The sequence below is a fragment of the Parus major genome, chromosome 4 (genome assembly GCF_001522545.3).
Source record: "Parus major isolate Abel chromosome 4, Parus_major1.1, whole genome shotgun sequence".
NCBI lineage: Eukaryota > Metazoa > Chordata > Aves > Passeriformes > Paridae > Parus > Parus major.
In genome coordinates, this window is record NC_031771.1 from 17,733,077 (window position 1) to 17,751,869 (window position 18,793).

General features: G+C 37.2%; 1 protein-coding gene across 2 annotated transcripts in view; it reads left to right on the plus strand.

The window, feature by feature from the left end:
* GRID2 (glutamate ionotropic receptor delta type subunit 2) overlaps positions 1-18,793 on the plus strand; it is a 673,180-nt gene that overhangs the window by 479,033 nt on the left and 175,354 nt on the right. For both annotated transcript variants that reach the window (XR_004496988.1, XM_015625795.2), the window contains exon 8: positions 527-646. Coding sequence is in view for 1 of the 2 variants with exons in the window: in XM_015625795.2 (XP_015481281.1) it covers positions 527-646 (120 nt within the window). In the remaining variant the exon portion in view is untranslated. The remainder of the gene's footprint in view (positions 1-526; positions 647-18,793) is intronic.

Sequence of the window (18,793 nt, forward strand, 5' to 3'; positions counted from 1 at the left end):
ATCAGATACGTTGAGCTCAAAAAGCATGTGACTTTGTCTAAAACTCAGCCTGCCCTCGTGTTGAAATGTTTCATGGGGGAGAGACATTTGTGGGGAAAAAAAAATATCAACAAACATAACTAGTTTTTGTACTTTTCTTTTAAGGTATTTGTGTTTAGCTTTGCTTCCACTAAAGTGCTTTGCAAAACTTTTTTTATTTTAATTTGTTGGAGTTAAAATTTTAATACATATATTCTGATGGGTCAAAGAACAAAAATCGGAGTGAAAATATGCTAAGAGTAAGAAGACTATTGCTTGTATTGCATCTGATTATCATTTCTGAGTTTAATTCTTCTGTGAAGAACTTCATTATGATGCAGGAATAATTTAAGCTTCAGAATTTTTAGGAAAACATGGTCTTTGAAAAACTATCCTAGCTCTGGTAGTTACCTGCATAGTTAGTGCATGAAGGCCTGCGAGAAACAAAAGGTTTTTACAATTACCCACTTAGAAGTTTTCAGTCCATTTTCCTTTTTTTTCCCAATAGGGTGGAGTGAATGGCTTGACTGGAGAACTGGAATTTGCAGAAAATGGGGGAAATCCCAATGTGCATTTTGAAATTTTGGGGACAAACTATGGAGAAGATCTTGGCAGAGGCATCCGCAAGGTGAGGCTACACATATTCAAACAAGAGCTTACGTTTACTCATTTCTTCAAAGCTTTTCTTGTGCTCCTTGTTAATAGATAAGTATTCAATGGCTTATATTCAGTGGCAGGTAACATGGTGTTCTGTATTGTTAAAGGAGTAAGAGATGGGTGGAAAGCTTTGAACTTTGAGACGCTCATTTATTTTATTATTTCAGATAGGTCTTGGAGGAGGTTGTGTTGATCAAGATAAAATTTGTAACACAGAATGTGTTAAGCTGATGGACAGTCCCAAAAGACCAGTAAAAGTTGTTTTATAACAAATACCTTACAACTCCTGTCCAAAATAGCAAATTTTACATTGAATTATGTTTAGAGCACCTGGATTGGTCCCTGATACTTGGTCGAAGTTCCATCTAGCTCCACCTGCTAGATGATTAAAATTCATGGCTGTGGAAAGAGAAATTCTGTTATATAATAGATAAAATTTCTGTAGCCTCTTCATGAAATAAATACATGGTGTTTTAATAGGAGTTAACTTTTACAGAATTAGTTAATATTATGTATTCAGCTGCCAGACACAGTCCAAAGGCTTGGACTTGGATTGTTACAGAGAATGGCATCAACATCCAGCAGAATTACTCTTTCTTGGTATTTGAGTTTTGCCAGTCTAAATCTAAATTTAAGCCCTGTGTACCAAATGGTGGAAGCATGTCTCTATGTGCAATGAATATCCTTAACTTTGAACAACTGCTCATCTGGTATTGCAAAAATCACATGGAACTTCACAGGTAAACAAAATGTTAATAGGGTTTTCCAGGAGCAACTCTCCTTCAAAGACAGATTTCCTGAAAAACACCAAGATCTCGTCATTTAGTGTATCACATCATACTGGGTTTTGTATAGGAGGAGCATGAAGTGATTGAAAGGAAATGAATTTTCTTAGTACATGTGAACTGGTTCCATGTGTCAGTGTCACTGTATGATGAAGTGCATCATTTATCTGCATAGCTTCTGGAGCAACAGATAAGTACTCTGAAGGAAGGGAGAGCCAAATAAGTCTTAAGTGTCTAAAAACTGAACTTTCTCCTCCACTGTTCATCGGAATTGTTATTCTGTTTGTGCTGTTTCATCTCTTGTCAATACCCTAATGTACACATGAGCCTATGGCTGTGTCACTTTGAGCAGAGGTCCTGACAGATGCTTCAGAAACTGGGCAGAACTGGGTCTGGTTGATATTTGGAGGTACCTCATAGAGTCTTTGGAGACCACAGTGTTGGATAAGTCCTTATTCCTTTACATTTAAGTTCTGTCTCTTTCAACATATTTTGATTTATTTTTCATGCTATGCACTGAGGAGCTATTTATTCTTTAGAGCTACCTTCCTAGGACAAACCTGTATCTCTTCATTTAATTTATTTGGTTGACTTTGACTGGGGTTTTTTTGACTTCAGGCCTGTCTGGGTGAATGCCTGAGTGAAGTATTAAATTGTGTTCTTTCATTCCCAAAAAGATAGAAAAGAAAGATAGACTCACAGAAATATCTTGGAAATATAGAAATACAAAAATACTTCCTGGCTACTCTGACTCTTTTTTGATGGTGTAATTTAGAATTGTACTGTTAATTTAAGCTATGGAAGAGTTTGATTTTAAAACAGATATTAATGTCTGTGGGCACGCCTAACTTATGTAAAACAGTGGGGTAATGCAAACAGGCCTTTTTGAACCTTCCTTGTTTACTCATTATGATAGTTCAAGAGCAAAGAGACACACGTAGGGAAATAGATTTGAAGTTGGTCAAAAAGAATAGAATTTTGCTCAGGATATAATTAGATGATGAAACTCAGCATTGTATAATCCTGTTAAGGAGAAAAGCAAAGTTTAAGATTAAGGTATTAAAAGTCTGTGAGTTTTTTAACATTTGCCAAGGTGAGCATTTTAAATTAAATATAGATATTACAAGAAAATTTTCCTCTTGAAAAAGCTAGTCAGTAAATGCCTCTCAATAGAGTTGTGTGATGCGCTGCAGCTGGTAAAAAAAAAAAGGGTCCAGAGCAGAACAGATTAAAACTGTTTCAATTTTTCTGTACTAAACAGCACTCAATAATCCAGAGAAACCTTTAGAAAGACCTTTTCTCTAGAAAGTTCTGTATATATTGTGAGAATGTGTTAATTCTTCTCAGAAGTTTCTTTTTAAAAAATCCAATTATTTCAAATTTTTGCAATAAATTGAATAAGAAAAGAATTTAAAATTAATATGGTATTTCTAGTCAGTGTCACAGAGTTAAAAAAACACGGTAGGTTTCTTAAAACAATCGCTTCAGAGACAGAGAAGAAAATTTTTAGGGTGTTTTACTACTTGCCAGAAGTTCACATCTTTTATCTTGGATTAGGATTTACTTTACACCATATGAGTTACTAGTGTTGGAAGTAAATCATGATAATTACAGGAATCTGTTATATTTTTGTTAACTACACTAATTAAAGTACACTTCAAATTTTCATGTATTTAGTGGTCTGACTGCTGAACTACCTAAGCATTTTTATTACTCAACTCTAGTGGAAGCAGCTGCAATTAGCAGACTGACTGAAATTTCTAAGCTAATGCATCTTCCCTAATCAACATATTTTCAAGTACTTTTATTGGAGATAATGAAGGGTAAAATCATTACAAAAGGCCCATTGAAGTCATTGGGACCAGAGATTCCCATCAAGTGAATTGTGTAAAGAATTGCTATTTTGTTTTCCTGAGGGACAGTCAATTGATTTTAATAAAGCAAGTAAGATTTTAAAACACACTTAAATTTCTCAAGAGTCCAAATTCTGCTTGAAATCTGTTCTGCTTGGGTTCTGGAATAATTTATACTTTGTAACATACACTTATATTCATAGGTGATCATTCCCAGGACTCAAAAAAAGCAAATAATTTTGGATACACCAAGAATTCATGCTTATGTTTGTTTCATTTGAATAAATTAGGCCATGTGTCTAGGAAAAACTGTCTTCATGTCCCCTCCTTCAGCTTTCATGGGCTGCTGTCATACCTGGAAAGCAGTGGGAGAATCTACATGAAAGGTCATTGTGTTGGTCTCCGTCACCTAGTGACAAGTTAGAAAATCCTGGAGTGAGATTTGCCTGAAACAGCAATTTTGTACCCTTATGACTCTAATAAATGTTATCCATCACCTTGCAGACCAAGGATCACTTAGCCTGCACTTTTTGCCAGAGCTAGGTACTCAGAGTAATACTCTCAGCTGCCAGGTACACATTTTATTGGCACCAGTGGTATTAGAACCCCAAGGGAACTGAAGAAAAACTCTTGCTTTTACACGTCATACTGTGTATGCTTGCATTTGTGCAGATGTAGCTCTATTCCATGGGAGACATGGGTGTATTTCTGACATTTCTCTGTTGGCATTTGTCTGTTGGTATTTGACATTTGAGTATGTATTCTTTGACATTTAAATTTCAGTGCAATACTTTTATCTGTACTGCTGAAATAAAAGCTGCCATTCCCATGAATAACCATCCAACAAACAAATGAACAAAAGGGAGCTGATAGCTCTGAGTACTGTCTTACATCTTAGTGGTGTAGAAAACAGCACCACAGAAATAAAATGGTTTTCATGTTTCTTACAGTGCTCCTTGTAATTCATAATGGGCTCCTCTTCAAAGGCTCTGTTCTACATCCTTTGAAGTTTAAAGGACTTTCTTTCTGTTCCCAAGCTGGTTTTCTTATCACGTGTGGGCATTTGAAGATCGTGGTGTGTTTTGCTCTACCTCTGTTCTCCCTATCCATATTAGCATACACCCACCTCCTGTATGTTTCTCTTCACTTCTGAGGATGTTTTACGTTATTTCCTCGCAGTGAGGGAGCAAGATGTTGTACCAGGCTCTTGCATCAATTCCTGTCTGCACAAAGATGTCCATGTCAAGGTTTCCTTTGCATTCAGGACAGCTAGAGATGCCTTGGAGGAAGGATAGAGCTGTGAGCATGCAGGAAAACAGGTAGCCTTGGTGGGGCACCAGGGTAACCCAGGATGCTTTGAGCCATCTGTATTTGTCATCTAGGATTGTAGGGTTCAGTCCTAAATCATTTTGATTTGATTTTCTTAAGGAGGAAATGTTATCTATTTTGATCCAAGAGAGATCTGTGGTGCCAAGCATCTCATGAGAAAGGGATTGGAACTTCTCTAACACCTACATTGTTCCTCCCCACTTCTGCCAATGCAAGTGGCAGCACCTGCCCTGCAGAGTCAATGCAGGCAGGTTTTTATTTCACAGACTATTAAGGCTTAACACTCCATAACCGTGCTATTTGTCCAGAGATGGTTTGCATTTTTTCAGTCTATTAAAATAATTGCTATTTCCACTTCATCTGAAAACACTTGTTGATCAAGTAGTGGCATTTCTTTCTAAGACTGTATTTTTTTCTTATACTTGCATCACAGAGTAATGTTCCAAGCATATATTTTGATCTTTAGGAAGTTGATGTCTATTCTTACAACGTTAAAACTTATTTTCTGCATCCCTTATATTCCCTTTTGTGCCATTAAGTAAAAAGAGAAGTTATACAGCTCTGCCAACACTTATTAACTAACCCCATTTAATAACCAAGAGCATATGAAGTATTTCCTTCTTGGTTAGCTTCTTGGTACGCTAGTTGAAGTAAATGATGGGTTCATCTTTTCTCTTTGTGAGCATGATCAAGGTAGAGCTGTGTGATGTGATTTTAAAAGTATGTTTGTATCAGCACCTGGTACTTTAAGATGCAACCTGTTCAGATGTCTCTAAAGGTTGACATGCAATTTATGATGGGATTGAAAGATATCCCTGTAATTCAGAGAGACATTATTGATGGTGTATTTTCTACTGAATAGAAATAAAAGTTTCTGTGTCTGACTGCTTTGCCTCTAGTATTGATGGAGAACTCGGTGGGCCTGGGACAGTATTACCACAATAGTCTTTCTAAAGCAACTTTAAATACTGAATCACCCTTCTAGAAATGAAATAAGCTACTTAAAACTAAAGATAAAGAGGTAATTAAATACCTTGGTGAACCAAGACCTGATATTCCGGTTCAGCACGGTACTGAAATTTTGCTGTAAGCCTGCTGAAGAGTAGCATTTCCTCCTTTCATTTAGTGCTATGCAATAAAGAGATTGAGAGACAGTCACTGATTCTTTATTTTCTGGTAGCTTCTGCAAATCTTTGGTCAAATCTCAGTGAAATTTAATTTGGCTGCAAAGTGTTGGGGATTTGATTGCCATCACAATGAAACTAGAGTTAATACAGAACTGTGTTTTACTTGGAGGCATACTTCTGCTTAGCTTAAAAGCCAAACCAAATGCATATTTGAGTATAATAGAAAAGGAAATTAAAGTATCCATCCATAATTGAATTTTTGAGTTAAAAAAAAAATAAAGGTCTTAAAAATAAGTTTTCTTTTCAGCTTTTGAATGGAGCATTTTCTTTTAAAATCTGAAGATGCAGAAAGAGAGGCAGACTGACTCAAAGTGATCAGTTAGTGTACCATTTGGAGAATTTATCAGCTTTGGGACTCTCTGATTCAGATGGGGGGAGTGAAATCTAATTTTTGGTACTGGATTGTCCAGCTGTCTGCCCTGACTGTGGCCTCTTTGGATGAGTATTTCATTGCTTGTAATGCGTGCAAAGTAAAGAATCCAAAGATGGATTTGGTGGCTTGGTGGATGCTGCCCCAGAAACACAGAACTCAAAGGTTCAAGACATCCTTCTGATAAATGACGAGCAGAGTTGCTACAACTCAACCCATTCCACATGAATTATTCACCAGTGGAGCAAAACATCCATCAAGAATCCATAAGAGCCAGGATCAGGTGTACAAGCAAAATGACCCAGAAGTCAGACTCCAACCTAATACCCACAAACCCAAGTACAGCACAGTGCACTGTAGAGGTGTTATCCCACCTATTTCTTCTGAGCAGAACAGTCAGCCATGTCTGCTGATCTCCAGTGTGTTTAGTGTGTTGTAAAAAAGAGAAATTATTTTAGGCTATAGGTGTCCAGGTTTCCAGGTCTAGAACCATAAGGATACGTGCTCTGTGAAAATTCAACTTAATTAAGATGCAGGTTTATCCAGTTTCTAGCTCACAGGGTGTATGGCCCTTAACAATGATTTACAAAGCTAGTAATGATTTTGAAATGAAAAGTCTTTCAAGCCCCTGAATAACTGCAGCACTCTGGAGTGAAGATGGGCATGCTCCTGCACTGGGAACCGTGTGGGGAGAAAGGGAGAATGCAGGATGGAGGAAGGGGAGAATGCAAGGGAACCCTGGGGAGAAGCATTGATGTCAAACAGAAATTCCCCTTGGGACCTTGGTGCTCTGTAGTATTTCTCTTCACAGTTTTGGCAGGGATGAGCTCGTCTCTCTTTTGCTCAGAATATCCAGTCCTGTCAAAACTGATAAGAATGTTCTTACTGAAAAATATTTTCAGTGCGTTGGGAACTGCCTATTTTGACTGATTGCTTTCATCAGAGAGAGACAAATCTTTTTTATGCACTTTAAATTATATAGTTTCATGCATTTTATTCACTTCAGTTCATCTGGAAAAGAGGTTATATTTTACCCATCTCCTGAAGAAAATATAGTTGTCTTGACAGCAAAGAACAGGAGAAATATTTTCCACTTTCAAACTGTGTTTTTAATTTCCTTTCATATCTTGTTATGACAATGGAAACTAGAGAAAGATCAGTCAAAAATTAATAATAATTTTAAAAAAAGCTGGGAACAGCAACTCCTGTTTTCTGTTGATGCTGCTAGGCAAGTGCCTAACCACAGAGGCTCCTGTGCGATTATTCTGTGCTTCAAAATGGGCATGAGAGCAAAGAATGACAAAGAACTTCAGTCATTTTTGCAGCAGAGATTCTTCTTTTGTCCTGGACAGTTTAAAATAGCAGAAATAGTGTGGAAGGTTTTTAATACCTACATTGGGGGGGAAAAAAAAAAAAATTGGATTTGCATATTGGCCAGTTTTATGTAGCACGTAAAATTTGATTTGTGTACATTAAATGTTTTTCCTTCATTTATGATTCCTCTCTTCCTCTGGAACTGCTCGCAGTTGGCTCGGGTCAACCAGGCCAAGGGGTTAGATCACTTTTATTTTCCGAACTTGATATCAGCAGAACCCTTTACAGTTACCAGTACAATTGGTTGGGCTGCTTTTGAAATACCTTTTCTGTGGTTATATGGCTTTTTCTTCTGCTTGAGTAGCTGTGAAAGCCTCCTGGTGAACATGGATCTGTAGAACTGCCTGGTAAGTTGTGAATTTTTATCCTCAAATGCTTCAGCTGAGCAAATTAGCTTTGTAACTCACTTCAGAGATCTGAAGTGCTTGGAAACTTTGAAGTGCCTAAAAAATGACATTTTGAATAATGTCAGAAGGAACTGTGTATTATTTAAGAATGGACTTAATGCTTCATTGACCTCTTAGGCAGTAATGCTTCTATGTGATTTTGGAAATCCCATTAGGGACTTCTCTTCACCTTTAAGGGAGTACTCAGTGGGTGCTGCTTCAAGAATATGGTTCATCATCCTTGAAATTAATAGGATAAAACAGTTAACTCGACTTGGAATTACTTGTTTTAAGGTGGACACTCTCAATGAATTATAGGTTCTTTTCAGAATTAAAGTTTTTAATGCCTGTCTTTTGCTCTTTAGAGCTGCTTTGTTTTCAATCAAGGCTATCATCTGATGAAAATTACTTCATTTCACAAATGCTTCTAACTGGAACAAACATATATTTTCCAGGAGTAGGAAAAAGTAATGTGTATTTAACCCTCCATTAATCCAAAAGAATGAGGGTGTCATAGCTAATTTGTAATGTGAAGAGGGAGATAATAAGTGTATCTCTAGTACACTGTATATTTCCACCCAAATTTGTATGCAATTTGGGTATCCTAGTCAAAAATTCCTAATAGGAAAACCATGCAGACAGGAGAGAGGAATGTTAAAAAACTGAACTGCTTCTTTTAGCAGGAGGCATGAAGTGATGATAGTATGAAATGAGTCATTAAATTCTGGCTTTTGAGGGTGGTGAAGGTTCAGTTCTCAGAATTAAGGGCTCAGTGCATGGCCTTGGGAGGACTGATACATGTCTGTGGGTTCTAATCCAGATCTTAATCCATAGTGTGTGAAAGTAGATCTAAACAGATTTAAAATCATAGAATTGCTGAAGTTAGAAAAGACCTTTAAGATCATTGAGTCCAATGCCACGCCCACCACTAATCCCTGCCTCCAAGCAGCACATATATATGCTTTTTGAACACTTCCAGAAATGGTGACTCCACCACTTTCCTGGGCATCCTGTTCCAGTGCTTTACCATCCTTTCAGAGGAGAACCCTCCATCATGCTACAGCCTCTTTTCAGGCAGTTGTAGAGATTGATAAAGTCTCCCAAGCCTCCGTTTCTCTAAGCTAAACACTCCCTAAGTCGTAACACTTGTGCTCCAGACCCATCACCCACCAGCTTTGCTGCCCTCTCTGGACATGCTCCAACACCTCAATATCTTTCTTGTAGGGAGAGGCCAAAACTGAACCTGGTGCATGAGGTGTGACCTCACCAGCGCTGAGTAGGGAGGGGAAGATCACTGCCCTGGTCCTACTGGCCACACTGTTGCTGAAAAGAGGCCAAAATGCCATTGGCCTTATTGGCCACTTGGGCCATTTCCCAGGATTTGAATTTGATAAATTGTCTTTTTCTTCAAGAACCACAAGCTCAGACTGACACAATTATATGGTCTGCTGGGTTCTGACAACCACATTGCACAATATTATATCATAGAATTATACAACAGTTTAGTCTGGACTTCAAAGATCATCTTTGAATGATCCAACCTTTCAATAAATTGTTTCTAACTTGCATGTTTTTTGAAGGGCTTCTCCTTGGAGGCTGTGTGGTCTTGTAGGCTGGTAAGTATGATGAGCCCCTGTAGAACATCTGAAAGGCCTGGAATGCTCATATGAATCATAATTTTGCTGGTACAAGTTTAAAACTGTGTACACACACACACATATATATTTATATATATATTGCAGCAAGATCTCTTTGTTCCAAATTAGTCTATTAGCAGGAAAACCTAAAAATGTGTCTTTTTAGACACTGACTATTCATGTGTATCAGAGACAAAAGTCAGTTTAGTGTCTGTTTGCTTGTTTTGGGGTTTTTGTGGTGGAGATATCTTTGTGTGTGTGGTTGGTTTGGGGGGATTTTTGGGGGGTTTTTTTGTTATGTTTTTTGTTGGTTGGTTGGGGTTTTTTTCTGTTTGTTTCGTGGAAAGACTGTATTTCATTAAGCATGATGCTGAATAATAATTTGTTTATAGCAGTAGGCACTATTTTCCTGCAGTGGGGTAAGCAACCCTGGTAAGCCCAAAGACCTTTACTTCTGTGGCCATGGAATATTCAGCAAGATTTTCAACTGAAGGAGAGAGAATCCAAACACAGACATTTAATCCCCTTAGTCCTCCCCATGCAGGCTGTGGGATCTAGAGGAGCTAGACAAGTCATAAGCTGATTGGGAAATGATGATTGTGGATTTCCACTGAAAACACCCTCTATGTATCTATTTATATATATGTGTGTGTGTGTAATATCTACCACCCTCAGCCTTCAGAGCTGTGGGAGTAGATTTACAGCAGGCACAAATGTTAAAACATCCATGAAGCTGCTAAAGGCTCCCAAATTCATCAAAAGGATGTAGACATCTATAGACAAGAGTCAGAAAGTGTTATGTTAGCAAGGAGTCAAGGGCCAGCTGTTGCCTGATGAGAGCAGGTACTGCCCATCAGGAGGAGCAGCTTGAGTTGATGGAGAGTCTCATGTTTGGGCTGGACCAGAAAATGCACCTGGGTGCAATGGTTTCTAAAGAGAAAGAGGAGAAAGGACACATCAGAAAGTGGAAATTGGATTCCAGTGTTGTTAGCAAAACACAGTTGAAAGTACAGTAAATCTTTGTGTGCTGCGGTGATTTTAAGACCAATAAGAAACAAATGGGGATATTTGAGAAGACAAGGAGATCCATCCCTGTGGTTTCAATTTGGATTCTGTATCATGTTTACAATATATTGTAGCTTCCCATTACATAGCTCATATATTTCAAAATGCAGCAGAGTTTACTATGCATAAATCCATTTGTAAAACAGAAGTTTTCAGTTGTCTTCTTATCTAAAGAACTAGATCTTATCTATGCTAAAAGAACTTCAGGAGCAGAACTGATATGTCATTTTGTCTCAATATTGAATTTATGGCAATGTTGAGACATGTTTTCCCCTAAAGTGGTTATAGCTGTATCCTGCAATTAAAAGAATCTTAAAAGTGATTTCTAGAGCTAAAAAGTTACCTCTGTGTAATTGTTTAGGGACACATCTTTGTACATTTTGAGATCTTTGCAAATAATAAAAATGAGGATGGTGAAGCTTTCAATGACTTCATAATATTTATAGTTCCTTCACAGTGTTGGAAGGTTTTTATGATTCAGCCTTAAAATTACAGTGCTCAGATTTTTGCCTGTTCTGAAGTTATGATATAATGCCTTAATCAAAGGGTAAGTTACAATAGAATTTAATAATAAATATTCTTGTCATGGTGCACTCCTGCTTTAAAATGCACAGCAGGAGTAATAGAAAAAGTTAAATGGATGAAGTCTCAAATACTTTACATTTTCATTTTGATAAACAGAATTAATTTTGATAGAGCCACTTTAAAAAAAAATAAGGTTTTTTGAGGAAATTGTATGCACTAACAAGGCTTTGAAACTCTTTAGTTTTTGCTAGAAGCAAATGGGGATAAACATGTTTTAAGGAACTAAGAAAAATATGTCTGCCACCTGTGGCAGATGTCAGTTAGAAAATAGTCTCATCATTATTCCAACACTACTTCTCTCCATTTCTCACAACCTATGAAAATATTACAGACATTTCTTCCTGAAGTGTAGCTGTGAAAATATATCTTTCTTGTGTAAACACAAAAAGATAGAATGGGATAAATTGCAGAAGGTGTTTTGTTAAAATTTGAGCTCATATTAATTTAGGTCATATATATATATATATATATATGTAACTTTTTTAAACTGGTTTAGAAAATACAACATAATATATAAAAAATTATACATTGGAATAAAAAAAATTACATTTAAGTCAATAACATTGCAATTTAAGCTAGAAGCTTTAACATATTTTCCTGATCAGTGCTCAACCAGTCTGCTTCTGAACATCATCACAAAGCTCTTAGTCTGAAATGCTGGATTTGTTTTTAGGGTTTTATTTGTTTGTTTTAAACACACTTTTATAATAAGTAATGTACTTGGAGCTCATAAAAATCTGATTTAAAGTATGCATTCTAATGGAGTGCCTTAATAATGAGCCATAAGTGTTTTATATGAATATTTTAATGCAACATTCAGTTTCTCTACACTTCTATTGATTTTGTATTATAACATGATTGCATTTGAAAATAATAAATTTTATTTTAAAGCTTTGATGCTTGTTTTGCATCAGTTTGGCTCTAAAAGGTTTCACTGTTGTAAGCATTAGTATTCTGAATTATAACTCAGGTACTCTTACCTTCCAAATTTATTAACTACTGATAAAACATGTGATTTCCCCATTGAATGTGCATGTCTGAGATTCCATTAATCTATTAATCAATTAATCAGTTTATTTTAAGCTGTGTATTATATTACTTGGGACAAATATTTGTCTTAAATATAAAGTAAGAAGCAAGTCTTTTAATTAAGATCTAGTTAGATTGCATAAATCCATTATTAAACCACTCCTACCACTCAGTGGAGCAGTGCCAATTAATGCAGTTTTTTCCAAAATATCTATTAGCTACTTAAAGGGAGTGTCAGTTCCATTCGTGCTGCAGTGGTTAACAACACTATAAACTGTTTTCCTATCTTGCCTTGCAATCCCTGGACCAGCCATCCAGGCCTGCTGCTCTGGGTGTGTTTTTTGCTGCTTTGTTTTGTTTATTTTCCACAAATTACAAGTTCTGCTTCTGACGTTGGAGTCTGCTTTTCTTGCAAAGTGTGTCACGAGTGATGTTTCATTAGCAAAGAATAATGTCTGAGAATTGTATGCTTTGCTGCAGGGGTGCAGGCAATGCCTTAAAAAGGGTGAAAAGTTCATTTGCACTCCAGAAAACCTGCTCAGAGAAAGTTACAGGATAGATTGTCTGAGCTTTGAATTGGAGAGAGGTTCCAGCCTAATATCACAGCAGTTCTGTTCACAGAGAGATGGTAGCTAGTGTAGGGATCAGTGGGTAAAATTCCACAAAATTTACTCCAGAATGAGGCAATAGTTTGGAAAACTGAGATGAATGGATTCTTATGTTATCTCTCTGACAGTCTTTTACCAAGGGGAGATAAGGTGAACTCTTTTTTCTATAATGGTAACGATATATAGAAATATTTTACCCAAATCTCAGTCTACAGGACTTGCCAACATGTTAGTTGCTAGTAGAAAGATTTTGAGGCAGCCTTTTGGTCAGTATAGACTGAGGTAAATTGTATCTATATGGTCAGAAATTACCTTTGCAAATATGTTTGAAGGACTGGAATAATTCACAGCTCATTTGGTCTCCAGTGAAGTCACAGTGAGTCTCTTGATACGCTTGATTCTGGATAGTTGAATTGATGTCTCTGTTTGGCCTTGGGGCTTGCTGTACACAGAACAGTGCATGAAAGTTATTGTCCTCTCTAGCTACTAACCTTACTGCTGAAGACCTTACACCCTGCTTGCTTTTAGCTTTGCTACTTATTGTGTCTGCAGGAAAGCAAGAATGACAAGACCAACTAAGTGATGGATATCTTCCCACATGAGAATATAATCTTTATGTGCTCTGTGACTGCAGGCCACCAACAGATTGCCTTAAACAAGGACTGGTGCACTGAATACAAATGCTTTTGGCATCTGTACATACTGAAGCCTTTCTGTTCAGTCTGAAGGGGAGTGAATTTAGCATCAAGCTGATTTTGTGGTGAATATTTTTGTGCTACTTTTACAATAGGGGTGTGAGGGTGTGGGTGTATGTATGTGGTGTGATGACAGACATGATAGGAAGTGTAAATAAGAAATTCTGATGAACTGTTTGTGACAGTGTGCCTCATTCCCCTTTCTCTAATGTGCTTGGTATGTCATGTGATACTCCATATTTATTACAGAACAATTCCTCCAAATTTTTTAGTTTGGATCCCATTATATATTCCTTTCAAGCTCTTTTCTAACAGGTTTGTAACATCTAAATTGTCAGTCATTCCATTAGTCATTAGAAGGTGCTTTCTAGTTTGTTGTGACTCTCTAGCATATTGAGATAAATCATTTCTACAAGAGGAAACTAAAACATCAATAAAGAAAATATCAATAAGAGAATATTGTGATACCTTGTTAAAGAAATGTTTGTCCTCATCATTATTTTATTTTGTGTCTTCTTATTCATTCCATTTGCCTTAGAAATTGAGAAAAAGTCCATGTAACAGCATCTGGTCGAGTTAGGTTCACTTTCAGAAAGAGGTTCCAACAGCTCTAAACCTCAATGAGTATAGATAAAAGGAAATGTATGTCTCTCTCCCTCTTTTTCCATCTCTCTCCTCTCCATACTTTTTGAAAGATACCTTGAAAATTGCAAAGAAAATTATACTTAACCATGTGCCAGATTGGACATGATCTCTCTTAAATTCTGTTGAACATAAACCCCAAAGTCTTTCTTTAGAAGACAAGACATTTTCCTCTAGACTACATCTATCCACTGAAAGGCTGTGAAAAAGAGAAAGGAGCTGGCTTTTTTTCCAGCTGTATTTTTTGAACTTTGAGCAGTAGCTATGCAAGAAGCTGTGAACTTGAAGATGTTCCAGTCCTTTGGAGAACAAAAATAACCGGACATATTTTAATTGCAGGGTTTGGAGTAGGGCAATTTAGGCCTCACAAGCCAAGAGTCTTGAGATAACCTCGGCAAAAAAAATGGGTATACTAACTTCCTTTAACAACAACAACAAAAAAATTTGATCATCCTGAACAGCTTAGTACAGCTACTTACCTGTAACAAGCTCTTCAAGACTTGGGAAAAAAAACCCAAACAAAACAGCCTTTAACTTACCATTTTGGAGTTTGAGAGACTAGAAAGTATGGGATAGAGCTAAGTGGTAAAGTCCTCACATTCTGGAGAAGTCAATTAAAACTGAAAATAAAGCTTGCACACTTCTATGAACTTGCTTCATAGAAGAAGACAGGTATTTCTTAATATTCTGCTTTGAAAAATCTGTTCGTAAAAGAAAAAAAAAAATGTTATTTCTTAAGTACCCACAGTTTTATCCACAATCTCTTTCTATTTTCTCCAAACGCTACAGTACGCTTACTCAGGGGTGGGAGGATGTTAATTAAAAATAATACAGCATCAGCTGAATGCTCCACAGAATTTAAAATTAAATGTCTGCAGAGATTATTTGCTATCATGCTTGCTATAAAGGTACATGGCTCTTGTATGGGACCTTCTAATAATTTGAGATATGTCACTGCCCTCTCTTGGTGAGAGTTAAAACTGTCCTCTTTTTCACAAAGCTTCACTAAAGATCAGAAAGGATTTTTCCTTTGGTGTGTTTTTTGCCAGGAAATCATAACAAGTTAGGTATTGTGGATTAATAATTATCCATTAAGTTGTGATGGCTGTACTGTTTATTTCAGCTTGTTTGTGAGTGAGATTACTGGTTTGTTCTATGATGTGTGCTCACGTGTGTTTAGTTTTTAGTTTTCATTTGTTTAAATATTCAGCCTTATAAAAACTTCATGACAATATATCCTTTCCTATAATTGTATACAAATGTTTTAACATGTTTGTTAAAAGATATTTATACAAAGTCTGTGTGTTTGAACAGTGACAAAGCTAATGACATTTTAATTATTTGCTGGAATAATTACTTAGTCGCTATTTTATTAAAAGCTGTCGGTTTTAGGCAGCTAATTCTGGGGCATGTGTTAACAAGTAATCTTCATCTAACACATGCAGAGAGGAAGTACTGCCCTCGACGGCAGTTCCAAACTGCAGAAGGTATCTGGGGATATTTGTTACCTAATTTCAACTGGTTTCTTTCAAAGCTTATAAAAACTTTCCTCCCCCAAAACTCTGTGAAAAGAAGATCTAGATTTGCAAGCTCCCTGAGTTACCCCTGAGTTGATCCCTGGTGTTTGGGAGAACTGAGAAGTCATACACTGAGCCATAAACCATGACTGATTTTTTAACCATGTGCTATTATGAACAGTTTTGCGAAACACGGCACAAAAACATAAGATTTGATTTCCATGCCGTGATTAAATCTGATTAAGTTAAATCAGGGAGTGTAGTTAAACTTCAGTCAATCCTGTGTTTTACTTCAAAGTAATCAAACAAATTCTTCAATGATAGCATTATTGGTTCAGGAAGGCTGGGAGTTTATACTGCAGGAGGGACTATAATTTAGAAATGACACATATTTTGTATGTATTACTTGCAACTCCCAAAGGAATCCTTTTCATGAGTTATATTTTGCTGTGTATTTCAGGATGTCTATGTTATGGCAATATTTACAAAGGAGTGAATGGAAAAAAATAAACCAATAAGTCTTTTCTTTTGACAACATGTTTCTTCAAGCCAAAGAAATGAAAGAAAACAGAAATGTGGTACACGTCCAGAGCCACACAAGCAGTTCAGCATCTGTTGTGTTTTCAAAGCATAGAGATGATTCTTTGTACTGAGAAATACTTAAACACAAATGGCTGTTATTGGTAGAATTACAAAACTAATAATCCATGTTAGATGTTTTTATACACAGCAATGACTTTTTCTGTACTTGCAAATTTGGCAAGTGCTCCTGGTTTGAAAGGATGGAGGATTAGATGTGTCAGTGGTTAAATGTTTGAGCTATGCCAAGAGCACAGTAACTTTCAAGAAAAAGTTTGAAAGGGAGGCAAATTGTGATGGATAGGGAAGGAGAGCCTCCTAATGCTCACGAAGGGATGGGATCTGCACGTTTACTGCCTGAAGTCACTCCCACCCTTCCAAGTAGCTCTTTGTTACTATGCAGGATGCCTTCCAAGAAAAGATTGCTTTTTTCCTTTGCTGTCTAGTGCTCAGTAGGCAGCACCGTGACCTGAGTTTTCGCTCAAGGGTTTTCAGTAACTCTGCAGATCATCCAGCCTCTTGTTTGCTGTCCTGCTTGTGATCTGCATCCATCAGTGGCCCTCTCTGAGAAATGTGTGGGGAATGGTTGGACTTTTCTGGCATGCGGCAACATCAGCAGGTCTGACTTTATAATAAATGAAGGTCGTTCTCGATATGAATTCTCTCGGCTTCCCAGCAGTTTAACCAATCAATCTGTAAGGAGCCTCTGCAAATGTCACCTTGCAAACTGACTACATACTTAGGCAGGAAATTATAAGGAGCAAAAACAGTTCAAGAACCAGGTTGAGACATAGTTATTAAATTTTTGCCTGTGTCTTGACTGAAAGGGGAAACAATCATATCTCTTTCAACATAGCAAAAAAGAGGAATCATGACACGTTTTAAAAATGCAATGTATTTGATGCAGCAATCTTGGTACACAGTTGTTGTGAAGTGCCTCGGGGCTGCCACACAGTTCCCTGCCTTCTTCCTTGTGTAGCTCTTATTTCAAGTCAGTCTTGTGGGATACATCCTATCCCTACTGCATTTTTGAAGGAGACAGGCTCACAACTAGCTGCAATTCTCTCCTGACAATTTCTGTATTAGTAGAAAGGCCAGGTTTTAACTTAAAAGTACAAACCTGGCTGGCATTTCTCCATGTCTCAATTTCTCTGTGTCTGAGATTTGACTAGTCTGGGCAGTCACCTCTTGGAGGTGAGTTTTAGACTGACAGCTGGTGTAAACTAGAGATATGAGTTTGGGACAAGTACACAGGAGCTCAAGGTGATTGGTAGGAAGAAACTCTTCAAGAATGCTGTGGAACAACAGTACATCTTTTCCTCTTCCTTTTTAGTTTCTGGTATCACTGGTGATACAACAGTAAGGATGTTCATTTTCATGTATTGTAGTCAGTGTGGGAACCAAAGAGTTTAGAGTAAAAAACAGTTTTGGGAGAAGTGTGGGCGGGGAATGAATATGGCTACTTCCTGTGATGGCTTTCTGTGTTGTCTCCCCTTTGTTTTTGCTGTCCAAGCTTACATGGTCAGTGTGAAATATCAAAGTTGGATACAGATATCTGATCTGCTCCTCTTCACAGTTAGAAGCTCACTGTGCAGTTTTTCCTACTGACTTCTTAGGAAGTTGGAAAGCTAATTGGAAAGAAAAATTTATTTGTAGCTTTTTGCCACTGCCCTCAAATTTCTCCTTGTAATTCAACAAATGAAAAGAATTCCCAATGCAGTGCCTGCTTGTAATTTTTAACTATGTGTATATCTTATTTATTTAGAAGTAGCTATAGTGCCTTTAAATTGCACCCCTCTTTTAAAGCACAGAGCACTAGGAAGACCTGGGGTAGCTGAGAAAAGTTTTTGGCAGAGCTCAGTTTTGAGTTGAGAGAGAAGTTCGTGAATATATATGTGCATAAACATAGATATGTATAGGTGCATGCATACATGGCTGCTGGCCTACAGTTTTCCTATAAAGCCCTGGACCATGGAGCTCTCTGTGGGAAAATAGATTGACTGGCCTCAAATACAGGATGTTCAGATATCCTGAAGTCCCCAAAGGTGAGAGTGACTTCTGACTCCAGTTATTTCTATCTATTTCTAAAGCCCTAGAGCTTTTTCCTCCCCAAGATCATACATCTTTTGGAAATCTCTATTTCTTCATAGGGTGCCTAAGATCCTAGAAGGGATTGCTTGCTTCAGGCCAGCAAAAGACTCATGGGTTGCTTGTGGACAGTAGCACATATTATTGGTCTTTCTTTGTTTTTATTGCTGTCCTTGTCATTGAGCCCTCTTTGAACGGAAAGTCACCCCAGCTCCTCTCTTCCCAAGTGCCCATGGTAAATGCAGAGCATCGCCATCAACAGTATTTATAGCAATAATGAATCCATTATGCTGAGATGGTCGTAGGAAATTGTGTCTGTGGTTTAACTTCTGAGATTAATGGCTTCACAGGGAGCCATTTTACCTCTATGTTCCTCTTTTCTTCTTAAC